This window comes from Bubalus kerabau, chromosome 1 (genome assembly GCF_029407905.1).
Source record: "Bubalus kerabau isolate K-KA32 ecotype Philippines breed swamp buffalo chromosome 1, PCC_UOA_SB_1v2, whole genome shotgun sequence".
Lineage (NCBI taxonomy): Eukaryota > Metazoa > Chordata > Mammalia > Artiodactyla > Bovidae > Bubalus > Bubalus kerabau.
In genome coordinates this window covers 173,915,392-173,939,727 of record NC_073624.1, presented here as the reverse complement: position 1 = coordinate 173,939,727, position 24,336 = coordinate 173,915,392, and the positions used below count along the sequence as shown (strand labels likewise).

Below are 24,336 nucleotides of genomic sequence, written 5' to 3'. Positions count from 1 at the left end.
TCCATCTGAAAAGTTTTTGGATCATCTGTGGGTGGGTTTTGTTCCGCTCTCCTCGACTGTGCACCCTATGAGGGCAGGGACCACGTCTCCTTGCTCATGCCGTTTCCCCAATATGCTTGGCATACATAGGCATTCAATAAATGAATGAATGCATGCATGGATGAGCAATGCCCTGAACTGGTGTCTGAGCTGAACTGGTCCGTGCCGAGGCTCAGCCTCGAGAGCTACCTGTCCTTGGAGTGGGTGCTTGCTCCAACCTGGTGACCTGGAAGGATCCGCCTCGAGGAGTCACTCTCTTGGGGGGTCCAGGGTCCCAGTCCGCTCCCGGACCATGGCCAACAGCCAGACAGCCGCTGTCCAGCGGGCCAGGAGACGGCTCACTGCGCCTGCGCCGAAGTCCTCGCCCGCCCTCTCCCGCCTCCCCTTCTGGCCTCTGAGCTTGCCGCCGAAGCGCGCGCATGCGCCATCGCCCCCGCGTCGCGCGCCTCTCCTGTGCGCACGCGCCGCTCTCACGCCCGCCGACGCGCCTGCGCACTGCCCGCCGCCCGCGGGTCTGGTCGGCGCTTGCGTGGTGGCACCGGCGAGTGGGGGGGCGAGGAGGTGGAGGAGGAGGAGGAGGAGGAGGAGGCGGCGGCGAGAAGATGGCGACTTCGAACAATCCGCGGAAATTCAGCGAGAAGATCGCGCTGCACAACCAGAAGCAAGCGGAGGAGACAGCGGCTTTCGAGGAGGTCATGAAGGACCTGAGCCTGACGCGGGCCGCGCGGGTAAGGGGGCTTCCCTCGCCGACCCCTCTGGGCCGGAGAGGGAGGGAGGGGGCGCATGTCCCGCGCGTGCACGGGGCGGGGGGCGCGCGGCGGGGGCGGGGCGCGCGGCGGGGGCGGGGCTTGGCACGGCCCAAGGAGACAGGTGTCCCCACGCCCCGGGCGTCGTGGGCGGGGACAGGTGCCCCCACATCATCGATACCTGAAGGGGTGCAGGTGTCTCTCCATCAGCGCTACCTGAAGTGGGGGACAGGTGTCACTACATCACGGTTACCTGTATGAGCAGGAGCCTCTGCATCATTACTAGTTGGAGGGAACAGGTGCCACTACATCATTGTTACCTGAGGGGGGGAAGGTGTCCCCACATTGCTACCTGATAGGTGCTTTTATATCACTGCTCCCTAGGGGAGTGATACTGAGGTGCTTGAATTGGGTGCTGCTTGCAAGCGTCACTGTTAGCTGGGAAGCTGGGATAGGTGCTCCTGTATCATTGGTACCTGAAGGGGACAGCTGCCCCCTCACCCTTGCTGCCCGAAAGGACAGGTGTCTCTACATCATTGTCATCTGTGCGCTCACTCCCTGAGTGTTGGGGGAAGGACAGGTGCCCCTACTTGCAGACCTGAGGTGGGATAGGTGTTTCTCCCTTCTGGATATCTGAGGGAAAGGTCAGGCGCCTTGCGTGTGGGGACCTGAGTGGGGTCAGGAAGGCAGATTGGACTCAGTCTTGGAGCTTGGAGTGGCGACAGCTGCCCCTTCCCCAATGCAGCCCATATGGTGGGGACCAGGTGTTGTTCCTCCCACAAGGACAAGGGACAGCTGGCCACAGATGGCCCCTGCCCCCTCAGGACCGGGGTGGAGGGACAGTTCTCTGTCAGATGGCGGGTGCATTTGGTGTGCAGGGGCAGGCCAGATGGCCTGCCAGCCTCACCTGGGGAGCTCTTGTGGGCCTGGAGCAGGGGTTTGGTTGTGGCTTGGCTCGGGGGCCTGGCTCTCCTTCTGGGCCCCAGCTCTTTGGCAACCGCCACGAAGTGCAGACTCCTTGGGTCTCGGTGGCCTCCTTTGTGGAATGTGTCTTGCAAGCCCTTCCTGGTGGTTGAGGGAGGGGAGCATGCTTTGCACAGGTGGCAGTAAATCTCTGCTTTGATCCTGTGGAGGGATGGGACCTCCATGCTGCACCCTGGGGCCTTGGGGAGGGGTTGAGTGGGAGCTACAGACACCTGCTTCACTGGTTTCTGGATTTGGCATCTGAGTTGACTGTCCTTGGACTTCCCTGGTGGCTCAGATGGTAAAGAATCCACCTGCAATGCAGGAGACCTGGGTTTGATTCCTCGGTTGGGAAGATCCTCTGAAGGGAATGGCTATCCACTCCAGTATTCTTGCCTGGAGAATCTCATGAACTGAGGAGCCTGGCAGGCTACAGTCCATGGGGTTAGAAAGAGTTGGACCCGGCTGAGCAACTAACATTTGACTCTTCTAGGCAGATCCATTGTACCTTTGTGATGTGAGCCTCAGTCTTTGATTCCTCGGGTGGGATTTTGGGGTGATTTTTTTTTTAAATAAGTTGCTTGTTTCTCTTTGAGATCATGACCTTAAGACTAGAATGTGTATCTCCATTTCCATGCATTTATTCAGCACCTATCAATTGGGTGCTCACTGTCAGGCAGGTGCTGCCTGTCCCTGCTCCAGGATGTGACTGGTGAATGAATGAATGACAGTGTGCAACCTGAGTGTCCTCCATGCGTCAAGATTTCTAAGGACAGGAGCGTCCACTTCATCTTGTCTCCAGCATGCAGCGCGTCCTAGAGTGCAGTAGGTGTCTGGTGTATGTGGTATGACAGGAAGAAGGGGCCACACTGATTTGTGGCAGTCTTCAGGTTTCAGCTGTAAGGTTGGAAATGAATTATCGTTGAAAACATTTCTTTAAAATAACAGCTTTTCAAGATATAGTTTGTGTATCATATAATCCACTTATTTGAAGTGTATGGGTCAGTGGTTTTTAGTATATTTACGGAGTTGTGCCATTATCACCGCTGTCTAATTCCAGAGCGTTATCATCACCCCCGTAAGAAGCTCCTCACCCATTAGCAGTCACTTTTCATTTGCTGCTCCCCCAGCCCCCTGGCAGCCACCAACTTTTCTGTTTTTGTGATTTACCTGTTCTGGACATTTCGTATAAATGGAATCACACCAGATGTGGCCTTCTGGGTCTGCTTTCTTTCATTCAGTGTAATGTTTCTGAGGTTCATCCACGTTTTAGCATTATTGGGAAACTTCTTTCCTTTTTATGTGCTAAGTCGCTTCAGTTGTGTCTGACTCTTTGCGACCGTAGCCCGCCAGGCTCTTCTGTCCGTGGGATTCTCTAGGCAAGCATACTGGAGTGGGTTGCCATGTCCTCCTCTTCCCTTTTTACGGCTGAGTAATATTCCTGGGTGTGGACAGACCACATTTGTTTATCTATTTATTGGTTGATGGATTTAGAGATTCTAAAATATAAGTTTATTTTGGCTGCGCTGGGGGTTCATTGGGGCCCGAGGGCTCTCTAGTTGCGGTGTGCGGACTTTGTTGCTCCACGGCACGTGGGATCTTAGTTCTCTGGCCAGGGATTGAACTCGCAGCCCCTGTATTGGAAGATGGCTTCTTAACCACTGGACCATCCGGGAAGTCCCTAGAAAAGCTTTTTTAAGATTTGCAGACAGCCGTTCCCTTGGCCCCTGGTAACCATTTCCCATCTCTCTGTTGGCCTCCTTTACATTGGAAGTTGGGGAGGTGGGGTGGGCTTGGGCCCTGGGCAGAGGTAAGCTTATACTAGATTTTTACAAACAGAGCAGTGCTCTCTGTTGGGGGTAGTTCTGTCCTAGGGGACATTGGGCAGCGACATTTCTGGTTGTCTCGACTGGGCGAAGAGCTGCTACTGGCGTCTGGTAGGTAGAGAGCAGGGGTGCCGCTCAGCACCCCACAATGCACGGACAGTGATCTGGCCGCAGCTGTCAGCAGTGCCAGGGCTGAGAAGCCTTTGGTTTGCAGGAAACTCTGTGTGGGCAGGGGAGTGCGAGCTACGTACCTGGGCAGATAGTTCAAAACTCTGCGCCCACTGTGGGTGGGCCGTTGCCTGCGCCTGAGACTGGGCTGGGCAGGCTGGTTCCCACCCGTTCTCGGGACTGCCTGTGGCGCGCAGTACAGCTGCGGCGTGTGGCGCAGGTGAGCTAGCCTGCTTGGGGCGGGTCTCCTGCTGCGCAGCCCCCGTGGCCGCAGCCTGCTGTGCTGCCTCCACCGGCGGTCAGCGCCAGGAGCTGCCCCGCGCCTGCAGATGGGCGGGGCGCGGCGCAGCTGGGGCCTCCTCTCTTGGTCAGCCCGTCCGCTCCCGGAGCGAGTGGCACCACTTGTGTTGACCCCAAGGGCTAGGTCGGGTCGGGGGACGGGGAGTGAGGTCCACTTGCGAGTAGCAGGGTAGAGGGGTGAGTGCGTGAACCTTCCTTCCTCATCCTTGGACTTGGGCGGCCTGATGTGCAGGGAGGGCTGGGACACTCTACTGTGTGACTTGGGGCGGGTTTCTTAACTTCTCTGGGCCTCAGATTCCTGATCTGTGCTTACTGCACAAAATGACATTTTTACTTGCCCAGCATATCCCAGAGACAGTGCTGGGTTCTAGGGTCGTTGCTGTTCAGTAGCTAAGTCATGTCTGGCTCTCTGTGACCCCAAGGACTGCAGCACACCACGGTTCCTTGTCCTTCACTAGTCTCCACTGTCTACACTCGTGTTCATTGAGTCGGTGATGCCATCCAACCATCTCATCCTCTGTCGCCCCCTTCTCCTCCTGCCTTCAGTCTTTCCCAGCATCAGGGTCTTTTCCAAGGAGTCCGCTCTTTGCATCACGTGGCCAAAATATTGGCGCTTCAGCTTCCAGTGAATATTCAGGGTTGATTTCCTTTAGGATTGACTGGTATGATCTCCTTGCTGTCCAAGGCACTCTCAGGAGTCTTCCCCTGCACCACAGTGGGGCCAGCAGCATATTGAGGCCCATGAGGACCCTGTGCTTGGAGAGGCAGCATGGTTTTAGCATGGGACAGGAGAGACTTGCTCCAATAAACAAGGCAGATGCTCTCAGAGAGATGCAAATCCATGTGCTAGGAATGGCTAGGGCGGGAGGCTGACGCTTGGCAGTGAGACAGAGCCCCCCATGCCGGGGAGGGTTGTCCCTTGGGAGGGAGGCAGGTGCAGAGACCCAGAGGTGAGAAGGGCTTGGCACGGTTGAAGCTGCGTGTTGAGAGACAGGAGAGATGAAACTGGCCCTTGAGTGAGGAGCCCTGGGAAGATTTGTGATGGTCAGCGGCCTGGTCCTTTGCTTGTTTTTGTAGCAGCTTTATTGAGATATCATTCCTAATACGTTCCGACCAGTCATTGAAGCTGTACCATCCACTGGTTTTTACCATATAAAGAGAGTTGTATAACCATCACCTGTTGACTTTAGAATGTTTTCATCACCCCATAGAGAAACCCCATCCCTGGGACTTCGCTGGCTTTCCAGTGGTTGGGACTCCACACTTCCAGTGTAGGGGGCACAGGTTCAGTTTCTGGTTGGGAAACTAGGATCCCACATGCTGCTTGGCACAGCCAAAAAGGGAAAATAACAATGAGAATAATAAAAAAGAAATACTTAAAAAAAAAGAAACCTCCCTCCCCATTGGCAGTCACTCCCCAAGCCCCCGGCGACCACTGATCTGTTCTCCATCCCTGTGGGTTTGCATGTCCTGGACGTTTCAGAGAAATGGAATCATGCAAGATGTGGCTTTATGTGTCTGATGTCTCAGACATAAACTCAGCCTGTTTCTGAGGTTCATCCATGTTGTGGGGCGTATCAGTCCTTCCTTCCCTTTTGAAAAACAGTGGTAAAACATGCAAAACATCCATTTACCGTCTTAGCCGTTGTGAACAGTTAGGTGGTGGTACGTGCTTTCTCCACCATCTGTTGCTTTATTAGTCTTTTTAAAAAAATTATCCATCTCTGGCCGCACTGGGTCCTCGCTGCGGAGTGTGGCTTCTTGCTGTGGTGGTTTCTCTTGTTTTGCAGCCTGGGCTCTAGGCGCGGGCCTTCAGGAGTTGTGGTACACGGGCCTAGTTGCTCCGCAGCATGTGGGATCTTCCGGGACCAGGGATCAGACTCGTGTGCCCTGCATTGGCAGGCGAATTCTTTACCCCTGGACCACCAGGGAAGCTCCGCTTCAGTCCTCTTTAAGGTGAATAGTACTCCATTGTGTGGAGACGCCATGTTTTGAGCATCCATTCGTTCATCAGGGGACGCTTGGGTTGTTCCTGCCTCTTTGGCCATTGTGAGTAGCGCTGCCATGGGCGTTCCTGTCCGATCGCCTGTATAGACGTAGGTCCTCCTTTCCGTTGGGTGTCTGTACCACGGAGTAGAGTTGCTCACTCAAGTGGTAACTCTCCATTTGATCATTTAAGGATGCTTCGTGTCTTACAAAGATGGCCAAGAGCTGAACGGGCAGGAGAGGTGAGAAGGGAAGCAGGCAGATGGTGAGAGGCCGCTGGTAGCCTTGGGTTGGAGAATGGAGAAGTTGGCCATGGCAGTGACCCAGAACAGTGGATATTAGTGATATTTTGGCAGCAGAGGTGACTGAATGTGTGGATGGATCGGATGTGGGAGGTGAGGGCAAGGGATGCGGGCTAGTCGCCTAGTTGCCAGCGGCTCAGGACACAGGAGGCTCTGCCTGTGACCGATCACTGAACATCCCGGGGAGCAGCGCCTGGGCCAGAAAAAACCTGCCTGCAAAGCGGTCCACAGGGACCCGGCTGGGGCCACTGGCTCTTGCTTTGCCGAAGGCGGGCGTTCTCTGGGTCCTACCCTGTGACGGGGGTGGCTCTGCACAGGCTGTTGGGAAACCAGGCCCCTGGGCCTCAGCCACCGCACAGTGGTGTCTTGGGTTAGCTGAGCGTAGAGGCCGCCCCCAGTCCTGGCCTCCGTCCTGGCTTTGGCACTGTTTGCCTCTGTGCCGGCTGCTTTGAGTGTCTGGTGCCATCTGCAGCCTTGACACACACACGCATGCACGCAGGACTCGCTGAGCTGCTCTGTGGAGAGGATGGGATGCACCGTCGCCCGCCTCCAGAAGGCCCCAGCAGTCTCCTTGCTCTCCAGCTTGTGAGCTGCCTGCCCAATAGGGGGTGGAATGGGGGCCTTGAAGAAGATAGGCCCCATCCTGCCCTCCAGAACGTGTGAAGTCAAGTGTTAGTCACTCAGTCGTGGCCGGCTCTTTGTGACCCCGTGGACTATAGCCTGCCAGGTTCCAGTGTCCATGGGATTCTCCAGGCAAGAATACTGGAGTGGGCTGCCATGCCCTCGTCCATGGGATCGTCCTGACCCAGGGATGGAACCCATGTCTCTTGCATTGCAGGAGGGTTCTTTACTTTCTGAGCCACCGGCAGAGCCCAATAACCTGTGAGTATGACCGATTTCTGAAAAAAGCCTCTGCAGATATGAGTAGAGTAAGGATCTTCAGATGAGCTTGTCCTGAATTTAGGGTGATCGGATGACTGGCACCCTCAGGAAAAGAGGAGAAGACACAGACTCACTTGGGAGAGGCCGAGCATGATGGAGGCAGAGATTGGACTGTTGCAGCCATGAGCCAAGGATGCGTGGAGCCCCCAGAAGCTGAAAGAGGCAAGACAGGATCCTCCAGAGGGATTGTGGCCCTGCTGACAGCTCAGTTCTGGGTGTCTGGCCTCCAGAATTGTGTCAAAATAAATTCCTCTTGTTTTATGGCCCTGCCTCCGCCCCTGGCAGTAATTTATGATGGCAGCCCCAGGGCACTTTCCCCTGGGCTGCAGGGCCTGGGCACCTCGCGGAAGCCGCCTCGAGGCAGTGGGCCTTAGGGGTCACCTGCAGACGTGCACGCTTGTCTTTCTCTGGCAGCTCACTCGGTCATGTTTTCCTCAAGGCCTCAAATGGACCCGTCATTTCACCCATCGTCAGGAACTGGGGCCTCTCACTCTGAACTGGGCCTGACGGTGACAGTGGACAAGCCGGAAGGACAACAGCAGGAGCGTGGGCCCTAGGGCAGGAGCGGGTGTCGAGTGGCAGGTGGGATCTTAGTTCCCTGACCAGGCATTGAACCTGTGCCCTCTGCATTGGAAGAGTGGAGTCTTAACTGCTGGACAGGCAGGGAAGTCCCAGGAGAGGGCATCTTGTTGTCAAGGAGCTGACCAAGAGTGCAGTCAGAATGTGATAGGGGATGGGAATTCCCTGGCAGTTCAGTGGTTATGACTCTATGAGCTTTCACTGCCGAGAGTCTGGGTTCAATCCCTGGTCGGGGAACTAAGATCCTGCAAGCTGCCCAGCGTGGCCAAAAAAAAAAACCATATATATATATATATATATTAGAGTGTGGCAAGGGTGCAGGATGAGGATTTTGGGTGGGTGGGTGACGTTTGCTCTTTGCAGGCTTGGTTCCTGCCTAGCGCTGGGCACTGGGTGGTTTTTGCTCACCCCCTCTCGCCCCCCCTGCCAGCCCAAGGGAGTAGAGGTGTCTTCTTGGCCTGTGGGTCAGTGGGGCCACTGAGGCCCAGAGCTGCATCCCAGTTGGGAAGAGACAGGACTGGTGTTCAGCCCTGGGATGAGCATGTACGATATGTCTGAAACAAGGAATTAAGAACACACACTGGAACCTTCTGTTGCTCACCAGAGTCTACTTGGCCCCACTTGGGCCATGGTTTCTCTGGAAGATGACTCAGTTTCTCCAGCCACACCCACATTTCTCTTTTGACTTGGACCCTGGAATCCATATTTCCTGCCATTAGTTGTCCTTGCCTTGGAGGCAGCAGCCTTGGGACACCATCACATACACCTCTGTGCAAGGCATGCGGCTCTTCTCCCTGTGAAGGCCGCAGTCCAGATCAGGCTGGTTGCCAAAGTCTCTGTGGCCGACACGGGACACACTTATAGATAAGTTTGTCCAGTGGTCATTTGGAAGGAGGCTGTCTTTGGGGAGCCCTGGTTCTGATCTGACCTTTCCACTCACACATCCTCAGGGGACTGATGAGTGGCCCTGCCTGTCTGGGGTCCTGTGTAGAGAATCCTTCCAAAGCTCATGGCCAGCCCAGGCCCTCAGAACTGTGCAGAGTAGTGACTTTTTTTTTTTTTTTTAATAAAAACTAAAACAAAACAAAACTGTAGTGGCCCTTGCCGCCTTCTTTTTAAATACGTATATATTTTTAATTTAGTTAGTTGGCTGCGCCGGGTCCTAGTCGTGGCACTGGGATCCTGTCTTTGTTGCGGCACGTGGGATCTTTACCTGTGGCGTGTGGGCTCTTAATTGTGGCATTGAACTCAGGCCCCTGCACTGGGAGTTCTGCGTCTTAGCCAGGGGACCACCAGGGAAGTCCCAGAGTGACCTTTAAAAAAAAAAAAATCCTGAAAAAAAACCGAGGTGAAATTCACATGAAATGAACCACTTTAATGTACATTTCGGTGGCGTCTGGGACATTCACAGTGTTGTGCAGCCATCGCCTCTTTCTAGTTCCAGAACATTCCCGTCACCCCAGAAGGAAATCCCGTCCCCATGAGCAGTCACTCCCCACCCTCCCCTCCCCTAGCCTGCCTTCTGTCTCTATGGATTGGCCCTCTTGCATGTAAATGAGTCCTTACAGCACGTGGCTTTTCCTGTCTGGCTTCTTCACTCAGCGTGATGCTTCTGAGGTTTACCCACACTGTAGCTTGTGTCGGAGGGTCATTCCTTCCTGTGGTCACGTGATCGTTCAGCCACGTGGGTGGACCACCCTTAGTTTGTCGGTTACCTGTTAGTGGGTCTGCGGGCTGTTTCCACTTTCTCGCTGTCACGAATGGTGCTGCTGTGAACGTGTGTGCGTGTAAGTGTTTGCACAAGCCCCTGTTTTTACCTCGTGGGCATATGCCTGGAAGTGGGATTGCCTGGCTTATTGATTGACTAGGTGGTAGCCGCTGGTCAGGGTATGTAGTGCTAGGAGGACCCCTGTGCTGGGGGTAATCCAGGAATGCTTCCTGGACCTGCAGTAGCTGTGGAACCAGACATGTCTGTGGCTGGGTGAGGGTCAGGCATGGGCGCCCAGGGCCTAGTTTCAAGGCCAGGCCACCTTCTCATTTCCTTGACTGGGATCCACTGTTAGAAATCTGTGTTTCAGGACATACCAGCAGCCACTACCAAACATACAGTTGACACAGTTTTCTCCAAGGAGCCCAGCCCTCCCTGTGTGTATGGAAAATTAATATAATCGGGTCCCTTCTGTTTATTATAAAATGCCAGCAGGGACCCACTAAATTGATTTAATAACCTGTTAATCCAGGGTTCGACAAGCTATGCCTGTTTTTTGTAAAGAAAGTTTTATTAGAACATGGCCACGCCCATTCATTTATACCTTGTTTGTGGCCGTAGAATCATTGCGGCGGAGGCCTGTTGACCCGAAGAGGTGCAGATAGCTACCATGTGTCCCTTCAGAGGAGTTTGTCGGCCCTGGGCCAATGAGTCTCACCCACAGTTTGAGCCCCACTGACCTAGAGCAACAAGGAAGGTTGAGAAGGCGGTGGGCAGTGGTTCTGCCACTCTCGGGGGTTGCTGAACCACCTCAGAGCTAAAGGATGCGGATTCCTGGGCTCCCCCAAGATCCTGTTTCTGCAGGTTCTGGTGGGGCCCCGAGTTCTGAGTGGGATCTGAGGACCCTGCCACTCAGGCCTTGCTGGGAGGCCCAGGCAGCAGGCTCACCAGGGCTTTGCCAGGCCTCCATCGCATGGGAGAGCAGGCTGTCTGGCCTCGGTGAGTGCTGTGGTGGTCACTTGGTCCATGCGGCCAGGGAGAGTCTGCCGTCACTCCCTAAGGCTGGCCTGGGCGTGGTGTCGGGCGCCTCGTCTTGACACCGTGGGCCTGCTGGTCCTTGTTGGGGTCACAGGGTTGCTCAGGTTACTCCGGGCCCGAGCAGGCCCACCGCACATGTCGTGCTGTGTGCTGGCCCTCTGCCGTCGTGGGCACCGGGAGCATCCCGGTTTCAGCTTGGTGGTATGGTCTCCCTTCCGTGCGGTCCATGAGAGGGTCGGGATGCAGAGTTCTTGGTGTTGGGCATTTCTTTTTAAACAGGGACCTTTTAGAAAACGTCATGTGCGTGTCAGGGCTAGGGTCTGGCCTGGGGAGAGACTGGCCGGACGCAGTGGTGTGTGTGTTACTCGTTCAGTCGTGTCTAACTCTGTGCGACCCCGTAGACTGTAGCCCCTCAGGCTCCTCTGTCCATGGGGTTCTCCAGGCAAGAATACTGGAGTGGGTTGCCATTTCCTTCTCCAGGGGATCTTCCCGACCCAGGGATGGAGCCCGGGTCTCCTACATGGAAGGCAGATCCTTTACCGTCCGAGCCACCAGGGAAGCCCAGTAAGAGCTCACTGGTTGGGGGCATAGAAACGGGTCCCGCAGGGTGCGTGCCCCGGCCAGCTCTGCCTCGGTGGGCGTTTGGTCACATCTGGGGGCGTTTTGGGTTATCGTGGCTTGGGGCAGGGTATGCACCTGGCCTGTGGTGGGTGGAGGCCGGGGGTGCCGCTCCGCAAAGGGCAGCACCCACGAGGCCCCTGATGTCAGCGGTGCTCAGGCGGAGAAGCCCTGCTCCTGCGCCCCCCATGCCAGGGCTGTGCAGGCGCGAAGGGGTTGGCGGAGGCCCGTGGTTCCCTGAGGTGCACACCCCAAACCTGGCGCCCTGACAACACCTAGGCGGCCGATGGCCTCCTCCTGGCTTTATGGAGCGGCTCAGGGAGCGAAGGTCACAGAGCGTTAGAGGCGGGAGAGCTGGGATTTGACCCCAGTTGGACAGACCCAGGCCCCAAATGTTTTCTTTTTTTTTTGGCCACATCTTGCGGCACGTAGGATCCTAGTTCCCTGATCAGGAATCACTTATCCCCACCCCCTTACATTGGGAGCACAGTCCCAACCCCTGGACCGCCAGGGAAGTCCCCCACCCCCTTACACATTTTCTCCTGTCTCATGTGGCTCCGGGTGTTGGCCCACTGGTCCGGGCAGGGCAGAACCTTTCAGGCTGCTGGAACCCTGTGTGTGGAGGGGACGGCTGGGGACTCTGCACAGGCAGAGGGCCTGGGCGGAAGGCAGGGGCGAGGGGGAAGAGGACCCCAGGCCAGGCCCTGAGGGTGGGCCATGGAGTGTTATGGGAGTTTCCAGCAGGATGGTGACGTGAGTGACACGAAGGTGTGGGAGTGTCAGGGGCCAGACTTGCTGGAGCCCGGACGCGAATGCCCAGCGACTTGTCGCGGTCCCTCCAAGATGAGCCCGTGGTTTCCCCTGGCACACAGAGGAGGAGCCAGGGCCTGGCAGGGCACTGGGTGGTTTGCTGGGTGTGGAGCTGCTGGGATCGACCCTGGGTCTGAATCCGGGGCTCACATTTTTCTTAAGGCAGCCATTGAAGACTCTTGTCCAAGGCTGAGCTTCGAGTCATATCCATCTGTTGAGGACCGTGGAGGTCTCCCCTGGTTTTTTGCAAATCAGGGGTTCGTTGTGTTCCCAAGAGGAAGCCCCAGCTATACTTGATTTCCACCTGGCAAATAATAAATATTGACTCTGACTCCTCGGCCTGGGAGGCTTGCGGGGGCTCCCTGTGCCTGCCCCGCTCTGCGTCTGTCTCCGTGGCCCCTGCAGCAGGGAGGGGGTGCAGCACTCTGGGCTTGGTCATGGGTGAGGACAGAGGGATGGCCAATTTGGGGCAGTTCAGAGGAAATAATGGGGGCTTCCGTCTGTGGCTCAGCAGTAGAGAATCTGCCTGCAGTGCAGGAGATGCGGGTTTGATCCCTGGGTTGGGAAGACCCCCTAGAGAAGGGAATGGCACCCCACTCCAGTACTCTTGCCTGGGAAATCCCATGGACAGAGGAGCCTGGCAGAGCTACAGTCCATGGGGTCTCAGAGAGTCGGACACGACTTAGTGACTGACCAACAACAAAAGAGGTAATGAAGACAGGGTTTATTCAGAGGTGAGCAGCACGGAGGGTGAGGTGGGGCCTCTCCAGCGTGATGGGGGAGCCGGGGAGAAAGGGGGGGATGGGTTGGAGTGCGTTGGATGGGTTTCCCCACATTTCTGGCTGGAGTGTCTCTGACCCCCTCTCCTCGCCTCACTCCCTCCACCACATCCAGCCCTGTCCCAGAGCAGGGGGTCTGCCCTGGGGTCTCCCCGGGGGTCTGCCCTGCCCCGGCCAGGTGTGGCTCTGGTGCTGCTGGCTGGCTGGGGGTCCAGGTGTGCAAACAAGGAAACCACCGCATGCCTCGTGGGCCAAGGATTCAGAGAGAGTCAATATTTATTATTCGCCAGATGGAAGTGAAGCGTAGCCGGGGCTTCCTCCTCAGGGTTGTCAGCTGGGCATGGAGGAGAGAAAACGCCTGGGATGGCGGTGGTGAGGGTGCGCAGTGAGCATGCCGCTGGGTGTCTTCCTGCCTCTCCCGGGTGAGTTTGGACCTGGGGGTCTCGGGGGGTCACGGTGCTGCCTGCCTCCCGGGATCATGGTGACACTGAGCTGGGTTAACCCGTGGAGCGTGTCCGGAATGGGACTTGCACATAGGCGCTCACTGCGCTTGCTGTCGCTGAGATTCTGGAGGCGTGTGTGCGGGGAGCGCATGGCAGCACCCACCGGGCACCAGGTGGTCCAAAGACAGGCATGCAGGAGGCGCTTGGCGCGTGCTCAGCAGGTGCTCCGCAGGCAGCAGTGGACAGCCGACGGGCACACGGCAGGCCCTCGGCAGGCGTACAGGGTGTGCCCGGCAGGTGCCCAGCAGGCGCTTGGCAGCGGGCAGATAGACTCAGCCGGCCCCGAGTGGGGACTCCACAGGCACTGAGCAGACGCTGGACTGTGACCTCCCCAAGGGCAGGCCTATCACTAGTTCATTCTGGAATCTTCTCTGCGCAGGTGTCCTCTGAAAGGGCCACTTCCCACCACACCGTCCGGCGTCTCCCCTTATGCTGTGGGAATGTGGCGTGAGGTCCTGTTTCCCCCGGGGAATGTCTGTACCAAGGTGAGGGGCCGCGGAGCCAGGCGGGTAGTGAGGTCTTCCCGGAACTCCAGTATTTCTGCACAGTTTGAGGGAGAAACCTGGAGTTTGTGTTGACTGTGTACGATGTGTTAGGGGTGGACTGGCAGACCCCCGTGGGCGCTGGAGGGAGGGCCTGGGGCAGTATGGTGCCTGTTTGACCCTGGGTCGGGGGACATGGGACGCATGGGCCCCCAGTGAGGTCTCCATGCAGGGGCCAGGGCCTGGACTGGAAAGTGGATGCATTCAGTCAGTATTCACTGAGCACCTACTTAGTACTGGGCCCTGGGGATACCCGACAGAGCAAGTCACCTGGGATCCCTGCCCCAGGGAGGAACCATGCCAGCAGCTAGCTGGTCCCCACCCTGAGGTCATGGCTGTGCGAGGGAAATGGGCTGGGAGTGGGGGGCCCTTTGGAGGAGATGGCATTCAGGCTGAGCCACAGGGCACGGGAGTGAACCGTGGAGGTGGGGAGGTGTGTGAGGCCCATTGTTAGGGAGAGTCTGGCCCAGCTGCGGGCGATGCGTCATGAGCCCCTGTGATGGGTCAGAGTCTGGTGGCGGGGTGCTGCAGGAAGGTGGTGAGCAGGGCAGTGACATGTGATGTAGTTTTAGCCAAGACCCCTCCAGCCACCAGATGAGGACAGGCCTGAGGAGAGTGAGGACAGGGGCTGCAGGGGCCTGGGAGGGGACTGTGTGCTAGGGATGAACACCCAGCTCCTTCCAGACCAGGACTTGCTGACTTGGCAAAGTTCTTTCACCCAAGAATCAGGAAGCTGATTCCCAAGGGGGCTGACGGGGGAGGTTTATATGAAATCGCTTTCACTTCATGTTCTGGTGGCCCCCTGTAATGAGGAAAGGCATTTCCACAACAGATAAGAGACTTGAGTCCTAAATTCATATGTGAAATTCCTTCTCTGTTGGGCGGTCCCATGCTGATAGCCCAGAGCTCACAAGGGTTTCATCCCAAAGCCGGGGCCTGGCCTCCTCTCCAGAGCGGTGAGTCTCTGCTGTGGATGATCTTTTCCTCCCATGGCTGTGGAGCATTTGAGCCTCCATCCCTGGGTCCAGCCTGGGAGCTCGGTGGTCCCTCCTGAGCTGCCCTGCTCCTGCAAGGATGCTCACCCAGGGAGAAGCTCCAGGAGAGTTTTTGCAGACTGCCCTCCCTGGCCAGCTGGGCTTGCAGGGATGCACTCTGTCGTGTTTTTTGTGTGTTTTTTTTTTTTTTTTAATAAAAAAAATTGCTTGTATATCAAAACTTTGATGAGAATTGAAAACAGAAAACCCTGAGCACTGTGTTTGCCTCTGTGCATCTGACGCAGCTCACCTGGGCGCAGGGGGTGGTTGGGTGCGTGCCAGCTGGTCCTTCGCCCGGAAATCTCAGGGAGGAAGTGTCGGCCTAGCCAGGCAGAGTGCCCAGGGCTGGCTCTGCAGGGCTGGCCAGTCCTCGGGCTGGGGACACGGGGAGGCGGCGTGTGCCCCGCCAAGACCGAGAGCCGTCCGCCCTGCCAGAGCCTCTGAGGGGCTGCGGTGCCCTGGTCCAGGCCAACCGAAGAGCCTCTTCCACTTTAGAGGTCAAGTTCAGTGTTTCTCAAGTGACTTGGAGAGACAAAAACTTGGGCGGCTCTCCTCCATGGGTCCTTTTGTATCCGGGAGCCCTGTGCTGTTTTGATCGCTTCTATTGTCCCAGGCAGGAGGGCTTTGATGGCTGTAATTAGGATGGGAGCAGCTCATTACATCATCACAGACTCAGTGCACAGCCTCCAGAGAGATTTATGGGCCCAGCGGCCTTGGTGCCGGGGAGATGCTCATTTCGTCCCTGTAGGCTCAGCGCATGCAGAGGAAGGAGCCCTGAGGGTCAGTAACAGGGGCCTGCAGGGATGGAGGGGGTCACTTGCGCCCAAGAGCCCATTTTCTCCTTCCCCATGCAAGGCTAAAGTGGCTTTTCTTGTGGCTCAAAGCCCTGCCTCTGCTGGCTTCCCCAGATGACACCTCCTCTTGTGCCTCAGTTTCCCACGTGTAGACTTGTACAGGTTGGATGACGTGCCCACCCGAAGCACTTGACCTCACACCTCATGGGCACCAGGGTGCCCTGGGGGGCAGCCGTGGGGGCAGGGTCTTGCCCTTTGCCCCCACATGCCCTGACTAGACACGTGACAGGTGCCAAGAAACAGCTTAGAAACTGTCTATTCAGTTTTGTTGGGGCGGGGGCATTCATTTCCTTTCAGTTTTGAGAGAGTCTGATTTTGTGTTGTTTATTTTTAAAGGATTTGTTTATTGATCTGCGCCAGGGCTTAGTTGCTCCATGGCACGTGGGATCTTAGTTTCCTGACCAGAGATCAGACCCCAGACCCGTGCATTGCCAGGCGGATTCTGTGTCTACAGCTTCAGTTTTGGCCGCGCTGGGTCGTCCTTGCGGTGCACAGGCGCTCTCTAGCTGCGGCGAGCGGGGGCTGCTCTTGGTTGTGGCCCACCGGCCTCTGGTTGCGGTGCTTCTCTTTTGCGGAGCATGGATGCTTGGGCCTCAGTGGTTGCAACTCTCAGGCTCCAGCACATGGGCTCAGGAGCTGTGGGACCCAGGCTCGGTTGCCCTGTGGCACACAGGGTCTTCCCGGACTGAGGATGGGACTCCATGTCCCCTGCATCGGCAGGCGGCTCTTAACCCTAGAGCAGCAGGGAAGTCCTCTGCTCTCATGTTAAGCGCTTTCTGTCTCTATGAATTTGACTGCTCTAGAGACCTCATGCAAGTGGACTCACTTGTAATGCTTGTCTATTTCTGTGACTGGCTTGTTTTCACGTAGCGTAATGTCCTCAAAGTTCATCCGTGGTGTAGTACTGTGTGTCAGAATTTCCTTTCTTTTTAAAGTTGAATAAAACTTCATTGCATGAATGAAGCTCATTTGTTTATCTGTTCATTCTTCAGTGGACACTTGGATCACTTGCACCTTTTGGCCATGGTGTGAAATGCTGCTGTGAACACGAATGTACACGTCTGCTCCCATTTTGGGGGGTTAATATGCCCAAAAGCAGGATCGCTGAATAATGTGGTCACGCGATGTTTAGTTTTTTGAAGAACCTCCATATTGTTTTCCACAGGGGCTGTGCCTCCCTGCCAGCAGGGCACAGGGGTTCCAGTCGTTTCGCGTCCTCACCACCACTTTTTGTTTTACAGCTTTTTGATTACAGCCATCCTGTGGGTGTGAGGTGGTATCTCATTGTGGTTTTGATTTGCGTTTCCCTGATGATTAGCAGTGCTGAACATCTTTTCACGCACATGTTGGCCATTTGTACGTTTTCTTTGGAGAGAGATCTATTTGGGTCCTTTGCCCATTTTTTTTTTTTTTATGTGAGTTTTAAATGTACAGCATTTTCGTTCATTCCTGTGCTCGCTGCAGAGTGACCCCCAGCACAGGTCTGGCTGCCGTTCATCACCACACAGTTGACCCTTTCACCCATTTGTCCGCCTCAGCCCCTTTTCCCTCTGGAAATCGCTGATCGTTTCTCTGTCTGTGAGTTTTTGTTTTGTTTGTTCATTTTTTTTTTTTTTACGATTCCAGATACGAGTGAAATCATACAGTATTTGTTTTTTTTTTCATCTGACTCATTTAACATAGCGTAACACTCATATCCATCTATGTTGTCTCAAATGGTGGGACTTCATTCTTTTTTATGGCTGAGTAGTGCTGTGTATGTACATATAAATACATATATATATAATACATTTTCTTTATCCATTTTTCCATCGATGGGCACTCAGAGTGTTCCCATATCTTGGCCATTGTAAATAGTGTGGAAATGAACATAAGAGGGCGTATATCTTTTCAGATTCTTTGTGTGTGTGTTACTTTGCCCATTTTTGAATTAAGTTGTTTTTTGCTGTTGAGTTTTTAGAGTTCCATGTATATATTCTGAATATTAATCCCTTATCAGATACTTGATTTGCAAGCATTTTCTCACATTCCATGGGAATGGGGCCTTTTCACTCCGTTGATGGTGTCCTTTGATACACAAATGTTTTCAATTTTGGCGAAGTCCAATTTATATATATTTTTCTTTTGTTGGCTGTGCTTTTGGTGTCATAGCCAAGAAGTCATTGCCAGATCTAACGTTATGAGACTCTGTTTTCTTCGGAGTCTTAGCTTTTATAGTTTTTGTTATAAAGTTATAGTTTTATAGTTTCAGCTTTAGGTCTGGAATCCATGTTGAGTTAATTTCTGTATATGATACAAAAATTGGTTTAGCCTCGTTTTTTTTTGCATGTGAACATCCAGTTTTCCCAGCACCATTTGTTGAAAAGACTGTTCTTTCCTTATTGAACGTTCTTGGCAACTTTGTCAAAAATCATTTGACCGTATACGCGAGAGCTTATTTCTGGGCTCTCTCTTCTGTTCCATTGGTGAATATGTCTTTATGTCCGTATCACACTCTCTTGGTTGTTGTAGCTTTGCAGCAAGTTTAAAAATCAGGAGACTTCCCTGGTGGTCCAGGGGCTAAGACTGTGTTCCCAATGCAGGGGGTCCGGGTTTGATCCCTGGTCAGGGAACTAGACCCCACGTGCCGCATCTAAAGATTTCTCATTAGCAATGAAGGTCAAAGATCCCTCACGCCACAACTAAGACCTAAAGCGGCCAAACGAACAATGTGTGTGTGTGTTACCCACTCAGCCGCGTCCGACTGTTGGCGACCCCATGGACCAGCCCGCCAGGCTCCTTTGTCCATGGGATTCTCCAGGCAAGAATAATACTGAAGTAGGTAGCTGTTCCCTTCTCCAGGGAATCTTCCTGACCCAGGGGTTGAACCCAGGTCTCCTTCATTGCAGGCGGATTCTTTCTTATCTGAGCCACCAGGAAAGCCCCCAATAAATAAATAATTCTTTAAAAAAAAAAAGAAATCAGGAAGTGTGAGTCCTCCAACTTGGTTCTTTTTAAAGATGCTCTTGGCTATTTGGGGTCTCTTGAGATTCCATATGAATGTTACAGTGGATTTTTCTATTTCTGCCAAAAACATTGTTGAGATTTTTATACGGGTTGCATTGACTGTGAAGGTTGCTTTGGGTATTGTTGCCATCCTAACGATATGAAGTTCTACTCCCCTTCTGCCGGCTGTGTGACCCAGGACAATCACATAACTTGCCCCTGTCAGTTTCTCCATCGACCCTCCTCAGATGTGCTGTGGAGGGGGTCAGCCCTGTCAGTGTGTGAATAGCCATTAAGACTGTTTCTGCACACACTGTGCCTGCCAATTGCCCTGAGGAGCTACTGACTGAGAGGGAGCAGAGGTTACTGGAACATGAGGCCAAGCCAGGAGGGCTGCCTGGAGGAGGAGAGCTCTGTGGTAGGACAGGAAGTGGGTAGGGAGTGACTGTCTGAGAGGAGGAGGAACGGCATGTCCTGAGGCATGGAGGTGTGGAGGGGGATTGCCTGGAACATGACCATGGTGAGAGGGAGGTTTGGGGGCCCAGGAGCTGTGGCAGAGAAGTGACCACCAGGCCAGCCACAGCTGGGAGGCCCAAGAGAAGAACATGACCGCCCTCGGGTTTTTGGCTGCTGCACAGGAAAGGTCATGGTGTCATCTGCCAAAGGCAGGAGGCGCGGGGGAGTGGAATGGAGTGTCTGGGGGGACGCGAGCCTGGTGAGGGGTGCTGAGGTGGAGGAGGGTCCCGTGAGCATCACGAAGAGCATTCCGCAGGACCGGGTGGCACGCTGGTGTTGCCAGCTGACTCGGCATCCAGGGCCTCCCCAGATGGGGCGACCCGTGAGAAGCAGGGGCCCTGAGTCCTTAAAAAGTCATGTGGGAGGGAGCTGGGAGGAGACCATAGGCTGGAGGCTGGGGGAGGAGTGAAGCAGGGTGGAGGAGGTCCCCTCCCAAGGGCAGCCACGGGCATCAGGCTGGAGGGGTGACCCTCCCCCATCCATAGGCCTGCTCTGAGTCTGCATGGTGCTGGAGGTGCCAGGCTCCAGCTGCTCCTGGTGTAGGGGGCTCAGTGGTGCCCTGAGTGAAGTTTGCCCAGGGAGTGGGTGAGGGCTCCCCTAGCAGAGGTCACAACAGCTGCAGAGGCTTGGCATGGGGGGAGGGTACACTTGAGAAGGTGGGGACCAAGGAGACTGGATCCTGAGAGCGCCCGCCCTGGCCTCGTGCTCCTGAAGGCACATGGGACTTCGTCCTGAGGGCGGTGGCAGGAAGCCTGCAGTGAGGGGCACAGCCGCTGGAGCAGGGGACCGGCAGCTGACTGGCCTGGAGACCCCTGGAGCACCTTTCTTCTTTCTTTCAATTTATTTTTATTTACTTGCTTTATTTGGCTGCGCCAGGTCTTAGTTGGGCTTCCCCAGTGGCTCAGCGGTAAAGAATCCGCCTGCGATGCAGGAGCCGCAGGTTCGCTCCTTGCTTGGGAAGATCCTCAGGAGGAGGGCATGGCAGCTCACTCCACTCACTCTGGTATTCTTTCCTGGAGAATCGCATGGACGGAGGAGCCTGGAGGGCTGCAGTCCGTAGGGTCACAGAGTCGGATATGATGAAGTGACGTGGCATGCAAACATGCGGGTCTTAGTTGTGGTATGAAGGATCTAGTTCCCTGACCAGGGGTGGAACCCGAGCCCCCTCCATCAGGAGCTCCGAGCCTTAGCTACTGGAGCACCAGGGAACTCCTGGGGCCCCTGTCATAATTGTTCAAGGAGCAGTTGCGTGGCCTGAGTTGGGATCCGGGTGGGAAGGAGGGAGATGTTGGGAGGAAGGCTGGCCAGCATCTGCATGGGGAGATGAGCAGGACAGACAGAAAGAGCTTGGTGGCCAGCCAGGGGTGCTGGGTGAAGACTGGGGGGCGCCCATTTGCCTGTTGACACCCGGCTGGGACCTGCTGGGAAGCTGCAAGTGCACCCAGGGGTGCCAGCTGCGGGCGCTTGGTCCCTGGGCAGGGGAGCGTCCGGGTCCCGCCTGCCCTGGGCAGTTTTTCTCCTGCCTCCACAACCTCTCATCTGTCCACATGTCACCGTGGGCCTCGTCCTGGAAGAGGGCTGGGGTTGGGGGTCTGAGGCCCTCCTGCCCTGTGCCCTGCCTGCCATGGCAGGCCAGTCTGCTCGCCCTTCACCTGCCTGACTGACTCCTCTGTCTGTCTCCTCCCTGCCCGGCACTCTGCAAGGGGAGACAGCTCAAGTCATGGCTTTATTTGTTTATTTAAAAATCTTAATTTATTTTCTGGCTGCGCCACATCTCAGCTGCAGCCTGTGAACTCTGGGTTGGAACCTGCGAATTCTTAGTTGCGATGTGTGGGATCCAGTTCCCTGACCAGGGATTGAACCTGAGCCCCTCTGTCAGGAGCGTGGATATTAGTCCCCGGACCACCAGGGAAGTCCCAGGTCACTGGCTTCATTTAGTACTGCTTGTGGCTTCTCGTCACAGAGTGAGATCCCGTGAGGCTCCGAGCCCTCCTCCCCCACCGGCTCGCTCACCTGTGGGTGGCCTGGCCTGTCCCCGTGTTCCCTTTCACACTGGCCCCCCCACCGTCATGCTCACCCTGACCCCAGGACCTTTGCACTCGCTGGGCCTCCTGCCTAGAGTGCTCCTCCCAGCTCCAGTGTCACCTCCTTGGCCACCTGCTCCCCCCGCCCCCGCCCCACTTCCTGCTTGTTTTCTGCAGGGCACCCCTCGTTCAGAAGTTCTTAGCCTCTGCCCAGCCCAGGGCCTGGCGTCCCCCAGGACCTCTTTATGTTGATGAGTGAGCACGTGAGCCACAGAGTTCTTCCCAGGCAGCTTCCTGCCAGTCACCTTTCCAGCACCCTTGTTCGATGGGCTCCCCATATTTTCAGCTGCCTGCTTGGGCCTCCTGTTTTGCAGGCCCCGGGCAGTGCCTGGTGGACCCTCCCAGTGGGCCCTCCCCCAGGAAGCCCTGGCTCTTGAGCAGACATGGACCTGGGCCTGGCTGCTGGCCTCTTGTCTTTGCCACCGTCCCCTCCCTGGGGCCTTGCAGACCTCCCGGTGTCCACTCTGGCTGGAGCCACTAGTGGTTAAATGCTGGACAGGCAGCAGTGGATTCCCAGGGGTTTGGCTCAGGGTGAGGCCCGCATTCCGGGCCTCGCTTGGCCCACCTGCAGCCTCCTACCTCTGTACCTTCTTGCCCCAGTTGGCCTGGTTCTAGGCGTGGGGTGGGGTCTTCCTCCCTCCAGGCCTGGGTCAGCCCGTGCAGCTGCTGAGCTGGAGGGAAGGACAGCAGGGACAAGCTGGACTTGGCAGCCCAGGTCTGCAGCCAAGTGGGTGACCTCAGGCTGGCTGACCCCTGAGAACCCAGGCTCACACGTGGGGCGTGAGGGGGCCCATGCTGCCCCACGTCCCGGTGCGGGGAAGTGAGGGGACCCATGCTGCCCCACGTCCCGGTGTGGGGAACGGCCCTGCACTGGCTGATAATGAATCCTGAGCCAGAGTCCAGGCCCCAAGTTGTTGGCGCTTTCAGCATTTCAGGAGGAGCCAGCAAATATCTGATGTTTAAGTTAATTTCAAAACCAAAATTTAGAAGTTGGCCAGTACTTTGCATTTTTTGAAATGCTTCTTAGACCCCAGGAAGGCCGCAGCTGTGGCCGTGGTGCTGCTGCCTGCCAGGTCACAGGCTCTGACATGGGCCGAGGCGCCCCAACTCCTGGAGTGGGTGCCCAGCAGGTCAACCGTGGGCTGCCCTGAGACGGGGCATGCCGTGGCCAAGAAGCCACGTGGCCCAGGATCTCCGATCGGCAATCTGTGTTTCTCTTCTGTGTATACGTGTGGGACTGTGGAGGGACCGTGGCGACTTCCCGGTTACATGACGCTGCTCTGGGCCGCAGCATGGTCCTTGGTGACCACCCCCTCCACACCGTGGTCTTGCAGGCGGGGGGTCGGGACAGGCGCCTCCAGGTCTCATCCACCGCTCACCTCCTGACTGCTGTTCCTTTTGCTCATTGCCAGAGCCTTGGGAATGCTTTTCTTCTCTCTTGTGTATTGTTTGATTGTGGTGAAAGTCACATCACGTGAAATTTACCATTTTAGAGCACGCAGTTCAGTGGCATTCAGCACATTTGTGTTCGTGCAGCCGCCACCTCTGTCTGTCTGGTTCTAGAACGTTTCATCACGCAGAAAGAGACCCGTCCCCAAGAGAGACACCCCCTCCTCCTTCCCCTCGTCCCCCAGCAACCACTAATCTGCTTTCTGTCTTTGTGGATTTGCCTGTTTTGGACACTTCATATAAGTGAAATCCTACGGTATGTGGCCTTTGGTGTCTGGCTGCTGTCATTGTTTTCTTTTTAATTTTTTTTTAATTGAGGTGACACTGGTTTATACCCTTACGTAAGTTTAATGTGTACAACATTATATTCCTATTTCTGCCTTCCCCTGTAGTTTGTGAACCTTCAGAAATTTAGTTATTGTCCAGTGGGTTGATTCCCGTTACCTGTGTCTCCCTCTCCATTCCCTTCCTCTCTGGTAACCCCTGCTCTGCTCTCTGTATCTGTTTGGTTTTTGTTTGGTTATTTATTTATTTTATATTCCACGTAAGAGTGAAGTCATATGGTATTGGTCTTTCTCCATCTGGCATATTTCACTTAGCATCATGTCCTTAAGGTCCGCATACTGCTTCAGATGACAGCATTTCCTTCTTTTTTGTGGCTGGGTAGTACTCTGTTGTTTGCCTACACCACAGCTTTTTTTATTCATTCATTCGCTTGTCGATGGGAGCTTAGGTTGTCTGTATGTCGTGGCTGTTGTGAGTAACACTGCAGTGAACTTACGGGTGCGGACGTGTACGTGTATCTCTATTAACTGAAGTGTGGTTGACGTACGGCATTGAGTTCGTTTCAGGCGTACAGCACGGTGGTTCAGTTAAATTTCATACACTGAATTAGTGTTCTCAGATTCTTTGGATAAATACCCAGAAGTGGAATAGCTGGATCATAAGGTGCTTTTACTCTTAATTTTAAAGAGTATTTTTATTTATACTCTTGGCTGCGCGGGTCTCAGTTGTGTCACACGCTCCTCCGTCTTCGTTGCGGCGTGCGAGGTTTTTCAGTGGAGCACTTAGAATCTAGTTCCCCGACCAGGGATCGAACCCAGGCCCCCTGCGTTGGGAATCCTAGCCACTGGACCAGAAGGGAAGTCCCTATTCTTAAATCTTTTTTTTAAAGAAACCTCCATACCGTTTTTCCTAGCGGCTGTACCAGCTTACCCTGTACAGTGCCTGAGGGTGCCCTTCTCCCCACATCCTGGCCAGCACTTTTCATTTCTTGCCTTTTGGATGATAACCATTCCGACAGGCGTGAGATGAGATCTCACTGCAGTTTTGCATTTCCAGAGCTGGTGATGGACAGGGAGGCCTGGCGTGCTGTGATTCATGGGGTCGCAAAGAGTCGGATACGACTGAGCGACTGAACCGAACTGAATAGTTTGGGATGTTGACCGTCTTCGCGTGGCCTGTCGGTCATCGCTGTGTTGTCTTTGGAGACGCATCTGTTCTGCTGCCCTGCCCGTTTTGAAACTGGGTTCCTTCTGCTTTTGTTGTTGTTGATGTTGTTGTTT

The 24,336-nt window shown here is 55.1% G+C and overlaps 1 protein-coding gene across 5 annotated transcripts in view; it reads left to right on the top strand.

Moving 5' to 3' along the window:
- Positions 1-579: 579 nt before the first annotated feature.
- The window catches only part of CRTC1 (CREB regulated transcription coactivator 1), an 81,754-nt gene continuing 57,997 nt past the window's right edge, over positions 580-24,336 (top strand). For all 5 annotated transcript variants that reach the window (XM_055540930.1, XM_055540903.1, XM_055540920.1 and 2 more), the window contains exon 1: positions 580-767. In XM_055540930.1, coding sequence (XP_055396905.1) covers positions 642-767 — 126 coding nt within the window. In that variant the 5' untranslated portion in view covers positions 580-641. The remainder of the gene's footprint in view (positions 768-24,336) is intronic.